The following is a 19,071-nucleotide window of genomic DNA, read 5'->3' as shown; positions in this document are numbered from 1 at the left end:
AGACTTGGCTTAGTGTCCTGTATAATCATTACTTTGTGCAGGTCAAAGCCAAAAGGTATTTTAATTTATCTGTTTTCCATATACCTCCTGGGAGGAAGACAAAGTGCTTATAAGAACATTCCAGTCTCATGCAATTTTTGTGCGTGTGTGTTTGCAAGTTAGTGAGTTGTTAGCCAAGAACTTGTCAAAGCTTTCTCAAATTTCATATAAATACCACCTTGAATCCCTTGATGTCTTCAGCTATAGACAGTAATCTCCAATTTTCGAAATGAAATTAGCTTATATTTAGAATCTTACTGAATAGTCCTTTCTAAATACTAGGATTTTTGCTTTTGGTTCTTTTCAATTTTAGATCCAAAGAAGTACAGCCCTCCTTGAGATAGTTCCAATGTATTTGATATTCAGTGGGGAAATCCTTTGCCATATACAGTCTTTGCTCAAATATGAATTATTTTTTATTGTTTGTTTCATAACTTTGACACATCATTATAGAAAATTTAAAGTAAAAACAGCAAATGAACATTTCCGATTTCTGCCTTTGCATATAAACATTTAAAACAAAATTTTATCATTCTGTAGTATTCTTCATCTGCTCACTTAACAATATATCATGAACATTTTTCCATATCAATAAATTTAATTTATATCTTCATTTTGATTCATTAAATAGTGTTGCTATTACTAAAAGTGCTGGGCCAGTTCCCAATTTGTGCATGTTTTAGCAACTATAGTATTTCTCCTGAGAAAAAAACAGAAAACAAGAATAAAACTTGGGGAAGAGGGGATATGATAATTACTTGTTGTTGCATAGTTTTCTTACCAGTCAGCATTTCATATTTAATATTTGTTGAAAGCCAACGTTTATTATCTTAAAGTTGCTCAACAGTCCATTCAGGTGGGTGTGCTTTCTTACAGTCTCAAATAAGAAAACAGCTCGGTCAAGGGGATGGCGCAGTCCGATCTCGGTCATTCATCTTTCAATAGATCTCCCTCGGTGAGGGAGACGCTGACGCAGGAGCAGGGTGGAATGCTCCCAATGCTGGGGTCCACGGCACATTTCACATGAAAACTGACTGAGAGTTTTTCTGTAGAAACAAATCAAAAGCAGATGCAGATTTGGACCATCCAGAAGACACCACATTTGCTGACTCATGGAAAACTGCTGCCCTTCAGGATCCTGCCATCTCTCTGAGACTAGCGAAGCGTCCTCATTCTGATGGGAATGGACAGGCCACTGCAACCAGGCGTGCTGGCTCTTAGAACACGCAGTAGGAGATGGCTCTGTAATCCCTCATTGTCGTCCCCAAGCTGGTTGACATTGGTTACCCAGAGTCCCACTCTGCATCATAGTCAGCTCATCTGAGTCCCAGATTGTGCTATTAACCAGGAAGGAAATGGCTATATATGTAGCCTGAAGCTTAAGACTGCTTCTTCAGAAGGTATATTAGGATAGCAGACGTCCAAGATTGGTGGGAGGGCAGTGTTTTTAATTTTTCCCCTCATTTATACAAAAAAACAAAGCAATTTCCAAAACAAAAATGGAAAATATTTGTAATATTTATTTTCTCTTTGTAAACATCTCAGATATCTACTGGGTCCTGTTTTCCCTTCTAATGATAAACCCATGAGAACTAAACCTCCTGTGGGCTATGAGGCAGAATGATAAAGATAACAGGAGGTACAATCTTAAAAAAATCATCTCTTTTAGTCATTTTGGGGGAAACGTTATAAAGAATGAGAAAACAAATAGAGGAAGAGTGATAAAGTCATAGGTAATTTCTAGTTTAATAATAATCATGATAATTATTATTGTAACAGTAAGAGAGGACTTGTAAGCACTAAGTTCTTCATCTCACTTCTCAAACAGCCTGAAAGAGACTAATCAAGCAGAGTGTGTTGTAACAATGCCTGCCAGAAAGTGAGCGGTAGGTACTGGCCCAAGAGAAATAGGATGTATCCTGCACTGCAAGGAGCATCCTATACCTTATTCAAGAGCAATTTATTTTGCCTACTGAGGGAGCAACACTAATCCACATATGGAGTGTAATGATGTGTTCGTTACACAGCATTTTCAAGCCAGAATAAGGGGGTTGAAATTGGGAGATAAGATACCATCATCCAAAGCTCCTAAGTAGATTCTAACTCCTTCTAGAGTCTTTATTAATAATGCTTTAATAGGCTGAAGTTTGAAGGGAGATGAAAGTATAGGAAGAAACCAAAATAAAAATGTTGTGGGGCAAAGCTATGACATTGCTCTTGCAGTCCAAAGGGCAACTTTGTTATTGAATACGTTTCTTCTGTTATTTGAACATCTAAGTCTCACAAATTACATGTTTCGACAAGGTTTTTAATGTATTTTGTAATATTTGTATCATATGAGATAAAGCAAATGTCAAGTTAAAATGTATTGTGTCATTTGCAAAATAAGAAGTTAGACATAAATGTTCCCCGAGATGTAGTTTCATGTTTTGTTTTTTTAGATCCAGAAGTGTTTGTGTAGGTAGCATTGTTTCTATTTTTTGTAAAATATGTTATTTATATCCTTTGGTTTTATCAAAAAGAGCATGATTTTTCTGTCTGTAATTTTTGCTATTAAAGTGTTTTTAGTATCTAATTTAAAAGAAATACAATTGATTAATATAAATAGCAATGAAGAATCCACTTTGGTTAGACTACAAGTTACTAAGGATTGAAGGATTCAGAGTTGAAGAAATAGTCCCTGTCCCCAAGGAGTTTTTAGTTGAATACAGGTAAGATAAGAAATACACGCATAATAATGCATAAAAGTAAACGCGATAAATGCTGAAAGTGAGGCAAAGCTAGATATGGGGTGTGCTTTAGCAGCACTGTTGTTCAGTCACTAAGTCCTGCCTGACTCTTTGCGACCCCATGGACTGCAGCACGCCAGGCTTCCCTGTCCTTCACCAACTTCAGGAGCTTGCTCAAACTCCTGTCCATTGAGTTGGTGATGTCATCCAACCATCTCATCCTCTGTCATCCCCTTCTCCTCCTGCCTTCTATCTTTCCCAGCATCAGGGTCTTTTCCAATGAGTCAGCTCTTTGTATCCAGTGTTCAAAGTATTAGAGCTTGAGCTTTAGCATTAGTCCTTCCAATGAATATTTAGGATTGATTTCCTTTAGGATTCAGCATGGAGGAAATCTTTCTTTGGGAGGATTTTGACATGAAAAGGGCAGTCTTAACACACACTATGTAATTAGTGTGTGTTTACCTGCTCTCAACAGCCCTGGAAAGTGGTCGTGATTTCACCTCCTGAGAAAGCTCAGGAAAAGGGCCTCAAAGGAGGATATTTCGTGCCAATGGCAGGCCAGTGGGGTTGTTTAAGATAATAGCTGTCTGTGTCAAGCTCTGTCACTAACAGTACGTGCTCATTGTAAAGGAAGTACCTCAAGACCCAGCCGAAGTATCAGCAGTTCTTCTCAGAATTCCTCAGGGGAAAACCTTGCCCCACAGAAGCACTGTTGCCTCTGGATGAGGGGAACCCCCCTCAACAACGGGAATGGCTGTAACTGCCTCCAGGGAAACCTGCCCTTATTCCAGGGCTGCTGGGCAGAACGCTCAGTGCTCAGAGCCCTCTCATCCAGCCAGGCGGCACCCACAAGTGGGCTCTTTGATCCTCTCCTCTCACTCACGTTGGGAGTGCAGCTTAGGGAGTTACACTGTCAGTTTCAGGAAAGAGCAGGAGAATTATCACAGGGTGAATATAAATTCTGCTCCCCTCCTCTACTGCTACTTCAGGTCAACTGCAGAAAGCCTTTACTTCTGCCCATCTTTCCAGCCACACCCAGCCTTACACACTGCTTACCATGGATTCAGGAGTTTAAGTCATCTGTGGAAAAGGGCCAGATTTTTTTTTTTTTACAATCATTGGGATTTTGTAAAATCTAGTTAAGTTACTAGAAAAGTGAAGAAACAAATACAACTACCACAATCCCATTTTTTAAATTAAATTAAATAGACTTGGGACTTCCCTGATGGTCCAGTGGCTAAGACTCTGAGCTCCCAATGCAGGTGGCCCAGGTTCAGTCCCTGATCAGGGAACTAGATCCTACATGTTGCAACTGAGATGGAAGATTCTGTGGGCCGCACCTAAGACCCAGTGCAGCCAAACAGATAGATATTTTAAAAAATTCAATAGACATAGTATACCTGCTGTTTTTTTATACCCTTAACTCTCAACTTCTGTAACTTGTCATGTACTAACAAACAGAACAGCCCAGTCTGTGGACTACATTTCAAGTAGCTCTGGCTAGTGGACTGCCACGTAAAACAGACCAGAGCCTTCTTGAGGAAGAATTCATCTTGATGTTGCTACGAATGTGCTTAATAACATCTACAGCCCCTTGAATTTATATAAAAGAGGTTATCCTCCATAACATGTGCAGGTCTCATTCAAGCAGTTGAAAGACCTTAAGAGCAAACCTGGGGTTTCCATGGAGAAGAAATTCCCCCTTTAGATGACAGGCTCAGCTCCTGCCTGAGATTTTCCAGCTTTCTGGCCTGCCCTACAGATTTGAGGTTTGCCAATTTCCAAAATCACGTAACCAGTTCCTTGAAATTAATCTAGTTCATATATATCCTACTGGTTGTTTCTTTGGTGAACCCCGAGTGATACAACTTCCTTTCCCAAATACCTCATCATTTTATTATATATTGTATTGTTTGCTAAAATATTTCATTATTTTTGAATAGTTAAAAATTTAAGAAGTGCAATAAAGTTTACAGTGAAAAGGGTCATTCCTTGGATCTGTTCCCCAAGTATCCAGTTCCACTTCATGGAGGTTATCGATGACACCCCATTCTGTGGATCTCCATGGACACCATCGTATCAATACAAGCAAGTATCAGTATGTACACGTATTTTTTCTTCCTATACATAAATTGCAGCATTGCAGTTTCACTGAACACTACTTTTCATTGGACATTATGTTTTGGAGATCATTCCATCTCAGTACCTAACATTCTTTTTTTCCATTGAGCCAATGTAGAAATTTCTCTAACCAATCCTCTGTATTAGAGTGAACATACAATTTATCTAAAGTGGGACACTTGAGAGCTGAAAGGAGCACTTAATGATTACACCAAAAACAGCAGGTATAAACTGAAATTGTTAAAAAAAAAAAAGTCACCTTATCTGATAGATACTTCAGCTGTTTCTAATCCTTTGATATTACTAAATTGCAATGAATATACTTATAACTATACACTTTTCACACATCCCTGTGGACTGGCAACATAAATATCCAGAAGTGGAATTGGGGGCTTTTGTGTCAACTTCACCAGTCATGGGGTGCCCAAATTAAACATTTTGTGCCCGTGGGTTCTGTTTCTTTGGAGAATCTTAATACAATGTGTCAAAGATTATGCACATTTGAGCTTGGTATAGATTGCCAAATTGTGCGAATTAAAAGGGTATAACAATTCACATTTCCGTCAGTGGGGAATAAAAAATGTGCTTTTTGAATCTTTCCTCATTGACTTATGATGTCATTGTTACAATTTTTTATGTCTTATATGTATGTACTAAAGTCTGTTTCTGGGTTATTCTGTTCTACTGATCTGTCTAGTCATATGTCTGATGTAGGTTTATACTATCTTTAAAAATAATCTAGTTTTATATTACCTTTTCAAAAATTCCTTAAGAGTTTTACCTTCCAGATGAACTATAGAATAATTATAGAATCTATTATACCTCTTAAAATGGAAATTTTAATAGCAGTACTATTCACTATGCAAAGGTTAAGTATCTCCATTCATTAGTTCTCTTTCCTGGGGGGTGTGTACGTATGCACATTGTGTGTATAAAATATATAATATAGAGATAAATAAAATCACAATCTTGGTCACCTCATTTATAAAAGACTTTCTTGTTTCATGCATCACTGCACTGGCAAAAACTTCCTGGACACAATTAAAAATTGGGATAATGGGAATTCTAGATTTTTATCGATGTATTTAATGCTTCATTAGGTTGTAACAACTATTTATAGCTTGCTGAAGGTAAAACATTTGTCTTGTCCTTATTTCTTTGTAAAGACTATTGTCCTTGCTAAATTTTAATGCCTCATCCTGTGTTTTCTATAGCATCCTGTGCACAGCTTCATCGCAACAGTTCCTATGCCTGTTTTGTTTACTGAGCTGTATATTCTTTAATGACAGGTACCACAGTTTACTCTCTTATTTATAGAGGATGGGAGGAGAGTGGGAGGGAAGAAGGGAAGAAGGGAGGAAGGAAGGAGGCAGGCCCAGTGCCTAGCCACTCACCGCACAACTTGAAGGACTGCATTCACTCATATGCCATGTAAAATGCATCCTTGGAGCACAGAAATATGACATACACGTGTGCGGCTTAGAATTCTGCAATGTGGTACTTCTAGTGAACAGCACACATTTGCTACTCAATGCCAGGTACCAGCGATGAACTCTGACTGTCAAAGAACCCAGGAGGAAATTAAAGCCTTGAATGATAGACTGCATTCCTAGAAATGAAAAGCACGTGCTAGAACTGTGATGCCAATTACACAAAGATTAAATTAGGCTCCTGGATGAGGTTTATTTTCCAACTGACAACTTATATAAGGTAAAACAGTCTCCAAACTAGACAAGAAACACTTATTTATGTGGTTGAAAGAATGAATTAAATTGCAGTTTAAACATTTGAAAACAGTCTGGCAGGGGCAGGGAAACCTATGTAGTGCTCAAATTGTACTTTTAAAAATACTATTTTATTTATCCTCACGTATGAAAAAACGGATATACTACCATGCATACATACATACCAATATTGGAAACAGAATTCAATAATGAATCACACCTAAATTTACAAAGACTAAACAAACATTAAAAAAAACACTGATTGGTTATAGAAAGCAGAGTGGAAGAAAAAACCATTAGCTATCATCTTCATTTCCATTAAAGACCAGCACCCTCTAAGAAGAAACAAATTCGTTAGTGAGACTCACCTACAGTGCACAACAATATATACAAATGAAAGTTAGTGATTGTACTCGTTTCATTCACTTTTCCTAGGCCACTTTATCTTCCTCACACTCAATACAAAGAAAATATGAAGAAAAAATATGTCCCCATTATTCACAATAAAAAGAGTCTGCCTCATTCTGCAGGCCTGGCATATGGTATAAAAGGGAGCACTTCATGGCTCAAGGGGGTCAAAGTATCATTTTGATTCTGAGCCACCAAATAGGATCTCATGCGTATTTGGTGACTGGACTAACTCCACAGGAGCTGTGATAGACTGAACCATTTCTGTGGTATCCCCAGATCTCACCTACACAAAAAAAGATAACCATCAACCCATCCATAAATTCTATCTGTAAGGCTCTTTTTCTAGAGTAAAGTGGAAAAAGGGGGTCCTTGAGTACATGGATACAAGTGTCACTGTGGCCTAAAGATTGCTGGATTGATATTGTGTCTGATATGATGAAGAAAATTCCAGATTAAGAAACTTCCACAACTTGTCTCAATTCTTCAAATAATGGAGCAAGTTCCTTTTCCAGGCTGACAATTAGTCCTAAAGCAAAGAGATTAAGAAATTTGAACATTAGAAAAATGCTCATCAAAATTTATATACTAAAAAGTAAATGAGACATAGTTCATTTTCTATAACTATACTTAAAACAAACTACTGTGATTCTGAACAAAGTAATTGAAAACACACAGTTATTATGAAGTTTACTTTCATCTATTATTAATGTAAATAAATAAAACTATTATATGTATTAGAAGATGTAAAATGAATTATATATGTGTTATACTTTTGCTGGAGTTTTATGAAAAACTTTAATTCATCTATACCTCATTATTTCAAAATTTGCACCAATTCAAGAATAATACACATGATTTTTACAAAAAAAAAATAAAGACCTTTTCCTGACCCAATTTTAATGAACTTTATCAAAAAACAGATAGATAGCAAAGAAATAATCAGATACTTATTATATAAATTCAGTAAAGCTAAGGCACAAATGGATATTTCAAAGGCAAAAATGTTTTAAAGATGCCTCACAGGACTATAAAACACACACTGAAAGAAGCAAGCTAATCTAGAAATCAGCACATCCAGCTTGTTAGTTTCCTAGGGTAGAAGGCTATATATCTTAAATACTGCTTGTTTTTTGCTCAACTAAAGATCTTCTTGTCTCACACAGCATTCAAAGCACCTGGGATTCACAAGGAAATGTTCTACGTACTAGAATACAATTCTGGAGATTATCATAATTTATAACAACTGATGATTTTATAGTATGATAGTGATTTACCACAACTGAGGTTTAACATATTTAAAATACCGACACCACTACTATCCTATACAAAGAGTTTTCACATACAGTATTTTACGGTTGAAAACATTTAGAAATGAAAGACACCCAACAGTTCATTAAATCTAAACCCCACATTTTAAACATGAGCAATCTAAATACAGGCTTCAGTGATACAGTCAGAAACAAAACTGGCTCAAATATCTTGGAAAGAAAAAAACAGAACAGAAAAGTAAAGCAGTGCTAACAGTGGTGAAACCTGGAGACAGACCTTTAAAAAATTCCACTTAAACTAAAACAGAGTAAAAAAAAAATTGTAATTCAACTGAATACTGTTATGATTTTACACAAAAATAGCCAGTGAAGACCACTGGATATAATGAGATCTTACAATGCTCTCTAGAAAGTACAGCTTCCAAGTGTTAGCCCTCAAATTCTTCCACTTTGAAAAAAAATTGAGTATATTCATACTAGTCACACTCTTTAAATTCCCAAACACATTTACCTTGCCCACTATTGTTCAAAATTTTATAGATCGGTCCTTATGGACCTGAATTCATCTGTGATCATTTTTATGTTTTGTTTGGTTATTTTCTCCACTGATTTTTTTTTTTTCTGGCTTTCTGAAACTGTTGTAATGTGAGCAAGATACTGTATTAAAGAGGTGAAAATAACATTTAATTTTCCTTTCTATCGTAAATGATCACTTATCTATACATCATCTCATCTGAACTAAAAAAATAATAGCATAAGATCAAGAAAGCAGTTCTTAGCTCCATTATACAGATATAAACAATACAACATTTGTTTATATAAATAGTTGTTTATAATATATAAACAATTCAGAGAAGTTATATTTCCAGAAAACAAGGAATAGATGGTAGCGCTGGGCCATGCATTAAGGTTTTCTTACTCTAAATCTGTATTCATATCATATTAGACTGTTCAGATCCGGTATTATAAAGATTAAAAGCTGTATTTAAGGTAATTAAAACATACCTGTATTAGCATTGCTGCTGGCTATGAAACTCACTACCAAAGGTAAACGATTGAATTGAACCACCTAAAAAGAGAACAAGATCTAAAGTATAATGTTATATAGTGAAAAAGTGGTATAATTCAAATCAAATATCTTAATCTTTCTAAAAACTTTAAATGTGTAAGATATTAGCTTGACATCATGGTATTACGTCATGAAAGGTGAAAGAGCTGAAAATAAGTATTTCCGTAAAACAGACTTACTAATTATCTCTTAGAGACATTAATATCACTTAGTCTGGAAAGTTTCTAAGGTGGGGCTGTGTCTTCCTCATCTTTTTTTATCTTCTAAAGCCCTGCAAAGTGTCAATTACATAGTAGGGGCTCAATAAATATTTGATAATTAAGGAGCTAAAGGCATTATTTCTCAGTCATTCAAGTGGTTATAACGTCTCAATCTTTTGCCTCCTCTGTACCACTATAATTTAAATTAACTTACATTTAAGTTAACTTAAAATCAGCTATCTTTTTAAAAAATTTAGCTTCAACCTAACCTTTACTGACTAAATTAAAGGTCAGATGAGCTGGTTATCTTCTGCCTAATAGATACTAAAATACATAACCTTTAAAATAAAAAGTAACACATATGTATCATTGGTAGTGCATGACTTACACCCTGGGAAACTCTTCTCTATGGAAAGCAGTGTATGCTCAATTGCTCAATACTGGAGTGAGTTGCCATGTCCTACTCCAGGGGATCTTCCCGACCCAGGAACTGAAACAGTGTCTCTCATGTCTCCTGCATTGGCAGGCAGATTCTTTACTACTGTGAAGAAGTTACTGATTCATTCTAAAGAAAATACAGCTGGCGATCAAGAGATCTGTAGCAACTAATTTCTCTCCCACAAATAATAACCTCATTTATTTTATATATTTATATAATCAAGCCAAAAGATGGGATTAGTAGCAATAACAAATGTAAATAACTATCGTTTGACTTTCAAGGAAAATCCTGTATCTGTCACAACAACAACCACTGTGTCATTTGAGAAATCACAGTTGTTAAATAAGCTAAGGGCACCATCTACCGGAGGTATTAATAACAGTGACCTGACTTACCCTTTTGAGGATAATATATATTTTACTATTCAATCTTTTAATCTAATTGTTCATATTAATTCCTGAAGTAAAATGTGAAAAAAAATCACTACAGTTTAACATAACCAATTTGAAGGTGAAGATGTTAAAATTCCATCACTTTGGAAACCAAAATTTAGAATTATTAAAACAAACTATTCTACAAAGAAGAGAGAATAATAGTTGAAATCATCAGCAAACCATTTGATAATTATGAACTTACCTGGTAGGTGTTATAGTAACAGATGATACTTTTATTTTTTGAAAGTCCGAGTTTGCTCCCTTGGTCTGTCGCAAGGGCAAAAGTTGATAAGAAACCAGGTCTCAAAGCATGCTCTGGAGCATTATCATTGGCCACTGGAAATACAAGTGATTTAAGTAAAAATTATGTAGGATATACAGCGAGAAGACATTTAGAGTATTTAAAAAAACAAACAAACATAAACTTGTAGAAAAAAAAAGCACAAGAGTTACGCTTCACAATGCTGAAGTTCATAATACTAATTGGGTCTCATCAGTTTAGGTGAGAAAAACCATTCAATCACAACTAAGGGAAAAAATACTGGTTCTCACAATTTTTCAAAAAATTTCAAATGAATACTAACCATCTCTATCTTCTTAATATCTAACTTAAAACAGGTTATGATTATCAGTACAATTAATAAGTTGAATATTCTGGTTAACTATGAGCTAAGTGAGAATATTGGAAAAAAGCTTTTAACCTTTGCTCTTACAAAACCCACAGAAGCATCATTTGTAGATGATGATAATTCTACACCTGGCCACTGATTTAAGTTTTTTATACTCACTGAAAGGTCTATGTGGAGTTGGTTGTACCGTAAGTGCTGAGCTTAAGGTTTTAACAGAGATCCTCAAAAAGAACACTGGAGCTGGAAAATCTGAGATTATTTTGTTCAAAGTCCTCGTTATGGAACTGAGAAAAGGAAGTGATTTGCCCATGGCTACCTATGTTCTGTGCTGGGTTAGGAAGCATACTGGATCACATATCAGAAGATGATGGGCTCTATGACCATCTTGTCACTGACTCATGAGCAACTTGGAGCTGACAATCTACTCTTTGCACTTGACCATTTTCATTAATAAAATGAAAGAACTACATTAGCTAACTTCTAAACTTTGATTGAATTCTAAAGTCTGAAATTATCTGACATATATGATAACCTCAGGTGGAGAATATATTGTAAACAAAATATGCAGAACATTATTTAGCCTTTCTGTCATATCACATATACTTAAAAAAAAAAAAAAAGAGTTAAACCCTTAGGCAAAAAGAAACCTTTTCTTCCTTTTTTTTAGGTTAACCAACTTTTCTTCAAGCAAAAATTTTTGCTACATTCTGGTTAACTAAAGTAACTGTGAAGTTAAAAGTTTTTCAAAATCTTATTTCCAATAAGGAAGAATAAGAAAGAGTAAACAAAACAATAAATTTATGTTAATTCAAATGTATGGCTGTTTATCCTAAAACCACCAGCAATACTGATGAAAAATATATGCTGGGGGAGTCCGTGGGTATAATATGTCTCGCTGCATATATGCTCATTCTCATGATTCAGATTTACTAGTTGTTTACATTATACATAAAATGTCTTTAATGGGAAACTGGGCCTTCAATAAATCCTTACTTAAACTCTGCATCCTATCATGAAATAGTTGATATATAATTAGATTCCAACCTATCCTTCAACACACAACCTGAATGTACTGAAATGGGTTATTTTTTGCTTGCTTTCTCTATTACCCAAATATAAATACATTTGTATTCAAAAGCAAACATGGCACTGACATGTAATTGTGGCGTTTTACCTTTGATGACAGGCACTCCATCTCTATCTGACACAACAATAGCATGGAGCCCCTCAACACTAGAAAGGAAAAGTTAATGTATTATAAAACACTGTCTTAAAATATGTACCTTCAAAATCATAATGATAATTCTCATATAGATTTCTGAAAAACCATGAGAACTCAATCACTGATATAAGCTCCTATAACATGTTTGCAAAACTCTTCCACCATAAGAAGCAAAAAAGAGACCCAGTTGCTGCCTTCCCACAACTTGCAATCTAAAAGGAGAGTGGCTATCGTTCAGATTACCTCACACAAATCTAACACTACAACTGTGAGAACTGCCATTAAGAGATGTGTGGGGCTACGAGAGAGCTTATAAAAGGAGGGGTAGATTCAGATAGATGGGTCAGGGAGGGCTTCCCGGAGGAAGTGGTACCTCAGCTGAGACGTTATGGTAATAAGAAAAGTGGAGTGGGGAGATCACTGTAAGCTGAGAGAACAGGACAGAAAGAATGGAGGTCACAGGGCAATCCTCTGAACCACGCTTACACAAGAAGGAAACAGAATGGTCAAGACCACAGCTCTGAAGTAAGAAAGACCTGAGTTCCCGTTCAGGCTCTGGTGTTTACTGTTTATGCTACCTTGCATCAATTACAAAACCTCGCTAAGCCTCAGTTAATATGAAAATGGGGATACTTGTACTCATTTGTGTGTGTAAGTCATTTCAGTCGTGTTCAACTCTCTGTGATCCCATGGATTGTAGCCCGCCAGGCTCCTCTGTCCATGGGATTCTCCAGGCAAGAATACTGGACTGGGTTCCCATGCCCTCCTCCAGGGGATCTTCCCGACCCAGGGTCTCCTGCATTGCAGGCAGATTCTTTACTGCTGAGCCTTTGGCTACTGTTAAATTTAATACAATGATGCATGCAAAGTGGAAGGTGGCTGGTAGACAATTAAAATTCAAAAATATGAATTAATACCAATGTTGTCATCTGTACACACTGAAAATAACATAATTTGTCCCTGCAATTTAAATATGAAATTATTAGTGAGAATTCCTAGAGCCCCCAAATGTTAAAAATTATAATGGGGAAACACTCAAATCATCATCATTTCTACTGGGCTTCCACATGGTGCAGTGGTAAAGAATCTGCCTGCTAATGCAGGCGACACTGCCACAGTCACCCCAATCTTTAGCAACCACTTCCCAGACTGGTCAGCAGCCATCAACACTGAGGCAAGATCCTCCACCAGCAATAACATTAAGACTCATTAAAGGCTCAGATGATGGTTAGCACTTTCTAGCAATAAGGTATTTTTTACCTAACGATGTACACTGTTTTTTTAGACATCATGTTATTACACACTTAACAAACTACAGTAGAGTGTAAACATAACGTTTATATGCAATAGGAAACAGAAAAAATTGTGACTCGCTTTATCTCAATATTCACTTTACTGCAGTGGTCTGGAACCAAACCCACAATCTCTCTGAGGAATGCCTGTATCTTAAAATATCTGCAAAATGCAATGTTTGTTGTTCCTACTATATCCCCAAATAAATGGATGGTTGTTATTAGCTTAGGAAAGAGAAGTATTAGCTTAATATTTTAGCTTAGGAATGAGAAGTATCACTATTAACTTAATGGGCAGGTGCATAGAGTATCTCTGACAGTTAACAGTGGGTGTCTCTGAGACAGGAATCGTGTGGCTGGATGACAGGGTTAAGAAACTCCTCACTCTGTGTCCTTCAATTAACTTTTGCATCTTGAACTTTATAAATATATTGCCTACTCAAAACGTGGCAGTGTTAGTCGCAAAGTTGTATTCAACTCTCTGTGACTCCATGGGCTGTAGCCGTGAAGTGGTAGGCATTTCCTTCTCCAAAGGATCTTTCTGACCCAGGGATTGAACCTGAGTCTCCTGCACTGCAAAAAATTGTCAATCACTATACTGTGTACCCCCATGTAGGCGCAGCAATTAAGTCTTAAAAGCAGTATGAAAAATAAAGGCAAGTTCCTAGGTTTTTTAATCTAGCAAACTGCTATGAAAGAACTCTAAAGTGGCAAGAAACTGGGTTCTAGCTCTTCACCATTCACCAGCTGTTTAATTTGAGACAAGTCATGTAACTTCTCTAGGGATCATGTTGTTTATCTGCAAACTCAAACCGTATCACTTGTGCTACCTAAGATTATGTTAGCCATTTGAAAGTGCTAAATAACAGCAGAACATAGTATTAGTCTAAGATAAACAGAAACAAAATACTAAACAAAACACGTTAAGCAGAATTTATCTAATAACAAATTAGTAATTTTTACCTCGGTAATTTTTTATACAGGAATCGTTTTAGATCCTGAAAGAGAGTATACACATTTTATTATAATAATATGCCTGGTACTGGTTCTCTAGACACTGTCCTATCCACATCTCAGGTACCTTAAGTATTCATTCACAACCATTCGTGCTTGTGTTTTGTCTTTCTCGTTTTGCTTTTGATGCTTTAAGGAGTGGTGTAACTTGCAACAACTAATCTTTGCTTCTAAGCCTCAGTTGCATTATTTGCTGAGTAAGCATAATTAAAGAACCTACATTATAAGACTGTTACTAAAGTTTATTGAAAACACTCATGTCAAGTGATTAGCATATCCAGCAGTGGAAACACAAATACATATTAGCTATAGCATTAGATCATACTTCTCACACTACTGTACATCTTGTTGCTAACTTTGCATTCATTTCAGAATATATTATGAATATTTTTCCACATCCACAGACTTCTTAACGTCACTTTAAGATCCGAGGTAAGTTGAGTAACCTCGTGAAACTCAGTTTTCTTACATGACTAAAGACACATGACAAAGTGTGTCAAGCATTTAGCATGGAACATAATTATGACTAAAAAAATTATAAGACTACTTTGTCTCATTATACTCTGTCATCTGGGGAATTTCACTGACAGTCCAGGTAGCAATCATGAGTTCTACATAGGTAAATCAGATACATGTTCTTTTGACCCTCTAATTCCTACTACTCTCCAAACCTGAATGTTCATTTTAGTTCATGCTATCACCACCAGCTTACCTTTGCTCTCATCTTAAACATGAAATCACAAAACCCATCATTTTTCATCCAAAATCTAGATTTCCTCAATCTCTTCCTGTGTCCACTAATGGCACTACTGTTCCCTGTTACTTAGCTTTGAAACTTAAGGTAATATAATAACCCTAAACTCCCATGTGTCACTTTAAAAACCACTTGTGAAGTCAAGTATTTTTAAACTGATGTTCTCCTCTCCTTTTCGGATGACATTACAATTTAGGTTCATTTTAATATTTATGACTTACACCAGCCTCCCAATTGGTGTGATGGTCTATCACTTCTATCTCACACATGTCTACACAAAGCCAATAATCATATAATTCTCCTTCTCTAAATGGACAATTGCAGTGACTCTCAACCCTGGCTATGGACAACACTTGCAGAGTATAAAAAGAACTTTGACGTCTGTATTGGAAATGCTCCCCAGAGCATTCCCCATGCAGCCAAGATCAAGAACCAATGTTTGAATGGCTCTCCACTGTTTACCGAATTGTGGACGGATCCTGGAGATATCTGAGGCTCTCTACAATATGGATGGGCTACAACACATTTTATAGTCCTGCTTCCTACCACTCGCTCATACACTTCCTCAGCTCCAGATGAAATGGGCTATTCACAGCTCTGCAACACACATCTTTCTGTTTCCTATCTTTAACTTTGCTCATGCTTTCATTCTAACTATTAATAGTAATACCCTCTAGATCTTACTTTAAAAAAAAAATGCTACTCATCAATTAGAGCTAATCTCAACCACCAAATACTCCAAACAGGCTTCCCTGATAAAGACAAACTGATGTAATCCCTCTCTTCTCTGAATTTTCACACAATAATGTATGCATAGCTATGATCACTTGCCTATTGTACTTTTTTTTTAACCTTTAAAAATCCTTAAGGAGAGAAATTATACCTTAGTTATCTTTATTTCTCCCACAGCCCTTATTAGAACAATCTTTTCAAGGGAGATGCTCAAAAGAATTCAGTGATTTGATTAAGCCTGGAGAATAAGGCCTCAAAAATATACTGGAAGACACCCAAAAATGGAGTGATAAAGACATAAAAAGTTGCTAAATGTTGAAACACATAATCCTGCAACCTAAAAGAAAAATCAGATTCATACTGTTGAATAATCATTTAGTGTAGTTAAGAACATGGATTCTGGAGTCTGCATGGGTTGGTATCCTGACTCAGCAACAAACTAGCTGTGTAATCTGAGGAAGTTACTAGATCTTTCTGTGACTTAGCATCTTCATCTATAAACACAGTGATTAACAGTGCATATCTCATGAAAGTTATTGCAATAATTAAATGAGTATCTGTTCAATGTTCCAAAGAATATTTAGTGTATATATAAACAAAATGTGTGTGTTAGTTGCTTAGTGGTGTCGGACTCTTTGCAACCCCACAGACTGCAGCCCATCAGGTCCCTCTGTCCATGGGATTTTCCGGGCAAGAACACTGGAATGGGTTGCCATTTCCTTCTCCAAAAGGAATTATAGAAAGAAAGTGAAGTCGCTCAGTCGTGTCTGACTCTTTGTGACCCCATGGACTGTAGCCTACCAGGCTCCCCCATCCATGGAATTTTCCAGGCAAGAGTACTGGAGTGGGTTGCCATTTCCTTCTCCAATATAAACAAAATAACAGTATGTAAAAATATAACAGTATGTAAAATATAAACAAATATAAACATTAATAATATTAATTCCCTGTTGTTTCCAGAAACTAGTACAATAAAGTTTCCTAAATTTAGAATTTTAATTGTATTGCTGTGTTAAAAAGGCAATGGTTATAAATCATCTGAAATTGCTACAGTGAACCCAAAGAGACTTAACTGGAAAAGGATTCAGAGCAGCAAATCATCATTTAGAAACTGAAATGGTAAATATGCAGAATCTGTCTTATGCTCGCAGAACTGGGGCGTAGGAAAAATAAAACTGTCTCAACCTCAGGCACCTTTAAGTGTCTTCCACCCCCATTCCAGGCAGAAACTCAGGGCCCCGAAAATTACTCCTATTAGTCTCTGACTTCAGATCCTAGACAAAGTAATTGGAGGGAAGCGGTAAAACGAAACAAATTTGTATTTGGGAAGCGCTCTCTCCCCACCCAGTAGTCTCAACCTACTCTCCACTCTCTCCTTCCTCTTATATGGGGGTGTTAACTCACATCCGCCATGATGAACCCCTTTCTCCCGCAGGATCAATCTCCACGCCTGAAAGAGAAACTCCGGGTGACTCTCCCCTCAAGACTTCCTCTCCCTCCCCACCCCCAACCTAATAAGCAGTGTCAGCTCTCCGCTGGGTCAGGCAAGGATCCACGGCTCCAGGGCTCCAGCCAAGGAGGCTGATTGGAGTCGGAATTCCCAAATACTCAGCCGGGTAACCGAGATGCCTGACAGCCCACTAACCCCCAAAATCCAAGCCCAAACGGGAGGCGAAAGCGGCATCTTCTCTTCCGTCTCACCACCCGCGCCACTTGCGGCCTATGCCACCGGGCAAAGTGGCTGCAGTTACCTGGGTTTCTGGGTTGCCTGTTTCTCTGAACTGCCACTTCAGGGACAACTTCTGGGACAGGTTCCTCTAAAAGCCGCAGTCACATGATTTGTGACCTCTTCTGTGCTCCCGGAAGCACTTCTCAAGACACCGTCGCTAGGTGACTAGGGATTTCCGGGGCGGTACTTCGACAAGGGAGCGCGCATTTGCGCGATAGGCCCCGGTCCACTCACCGCGGGTTCCTTTTGCATCTGTGAGGAGTTCAGGCTGTCCCAGACCTCTGCACTTGACTAGAGATTGCTTTGCTTTGAGATCCCGGAACCCTGAAGATTCCCAGAAAACGCAAGCAAGAAAACGTATTTGTTTGAGGCGGGTGCATAAATTTCATTATTTTTTTCTTGTGGTCCGTTATCTTAAAACCTCTTCTTGTAGATGAATACATTTAAAGGGGGTGGTGTTACATACTGAACAGCAAGCCCCAGGTCCGTCGGTCTCTGATCGTAATTTATTAATCTTTTGGCTTCCCGTGGGAGCTACCCTCGTACTGTGACTTGTCTGGATTGAATCAAGGATCCTTGAGCTTTCTGGAGATCTCCTCTGTGCGTACATCAAGCTTTTACATATGCAGACATGGAGCAACCTTCTTTCATTGGCTCTTTATTCAGAAGACCATACTTTTTTAAAAAGTTTAAATTTATTTTAATTGAAGGCTAATTGCTTTATAATATTGTATTGGTTTTGCCATACATCAACATGAATCCGCCACGGGTGTACCCGTATTCCCAATCCTGACCGCCCCCCCCCCCCCCCTCCCTCTGCTACTATACCTCTGGGTCATCCCAGCGCACCAGCCCCAAGCATCCTGTATCCTGCATCGAACCTAGACTGGCGATTCGTTTCTTATATGATATTATACATGTTTCAATGCCATTCTCCCAAATCATCCCACCCTCTCCCTCTCCCACAGAGTCCGAAAGACTGTTCTATATATCTGTGTCTCTTCTGCTGTCTCACATACAGGATTATCATTACCATCTTTCTAAATTCCATATATATGTGTTCATATACCGTATTGGTGTTTTTCTTTCTGGCTTACTACACTCTATAATCGATTCCAGTTTCATCCACCTCATTAGAACTGATTCAAATGTATTCTTTTTAATGGCTGAGTAATATTCCATTGTGTATATGTACCACAGCTTTCTTATCCTTCATCTGCTGATGGACATCTAGGTTGCTTCCATGTCCTGGCTATTATAAACAG

The 19,071-nt window shown here is 37.2% G+C and overlaps 2 protein-coding genes and 1 long non-coding RNA gene across 5 annotated transcripts in view; 1 reads left to right on the top strand and 2 right to left on the bottom strand.

The window, feature by feature from the left end:
- DAPP1 (dual adaptor of phosphotyrosine and 3-phosphoinositides 1) overlaps positions 1–5,879 on the top strand; it is a 58,984-nt gene extending 53,105 nt beyond the window's left edge. The window contains exon 9 of one of the 3 annotated variants that reach the window (XM_069593633.1): positions 916–5,879. In XM_069593633.1, the coding sequence (XP_069449734.1) occupies positions 916–984 (69 nt within the window). In that variant the 3' untranslated portion in view covers positions 985–5,879. Of the gene's footprint in view, positions 1–895 lie in introns of all 3 variants that reach the window. The other 2 variants (XM_069593635.1, XM_069593636.1) reach the window with 2 other exon arrangements.
- LOC138442382 (uncharacterized) lies at positions 438–1,234 on the bottom strand. Its single transcript, XR_011257675.1, has 2 exons — positions 821–1,234; positions 438–739 (listed from the first exon to the last, which is right to left on the bottom strand). It is a non-coding gene; the product is annotated as an uncharacterized lncRNA (long non-coding RNA).
- Positions 5,880–6,552: 673 nt separating the features above from the next.
- LAMTOR3 (late endosomal/lysosomal adaptor, MAPK and MTOR activator 3) lies at positions 6,553–17,988 on the bottom strand. Its single transcript, XM_069593637.1, has 7 exons — positions 17,829–17,988; positions 17,482–17,527; positions 14,541–14,575; positions 12,238–12,296; positions 10,637–10,770; positions 9,298–9,361; positions 6,553–7,550 (listed from the first exon to the last, which is right to left on the bottom strand). Exons 2-7 carry the CDS (start codon positions 17,488–17,490, stop codon positions 7,477–7,479), a joined length of 375 nt encoding a protein of 124 aa, XP_069449738.1. The 5' UTR covers positions 17,491–17,527; positions 17,829–17,988; the 3' UTR covers positions 6,553–7,476.
- Between the last annotated feature and the right edge of the window lie 1,083 nt (positions 17,989–19,071).

Source organism: Ovis canadensis, chromosome 6 (assembly GCF_042477335.2).
Source record: "Ovis canadensis isolate MfBH-ARS-UI-01 breed Bighorn chromosome 6, ARS-UI_OviCan_v2, whole genome shotgun sequence".
Lineage (NCBI taxonomy): Eukaryota > Metazoa > Chordata > Mammalia > Artiodactyla > Bovidae > Ovis > Ovis canadensis.
This window is presented reverse-complemented; position numbering and strand designations above follow the sequence as displayed.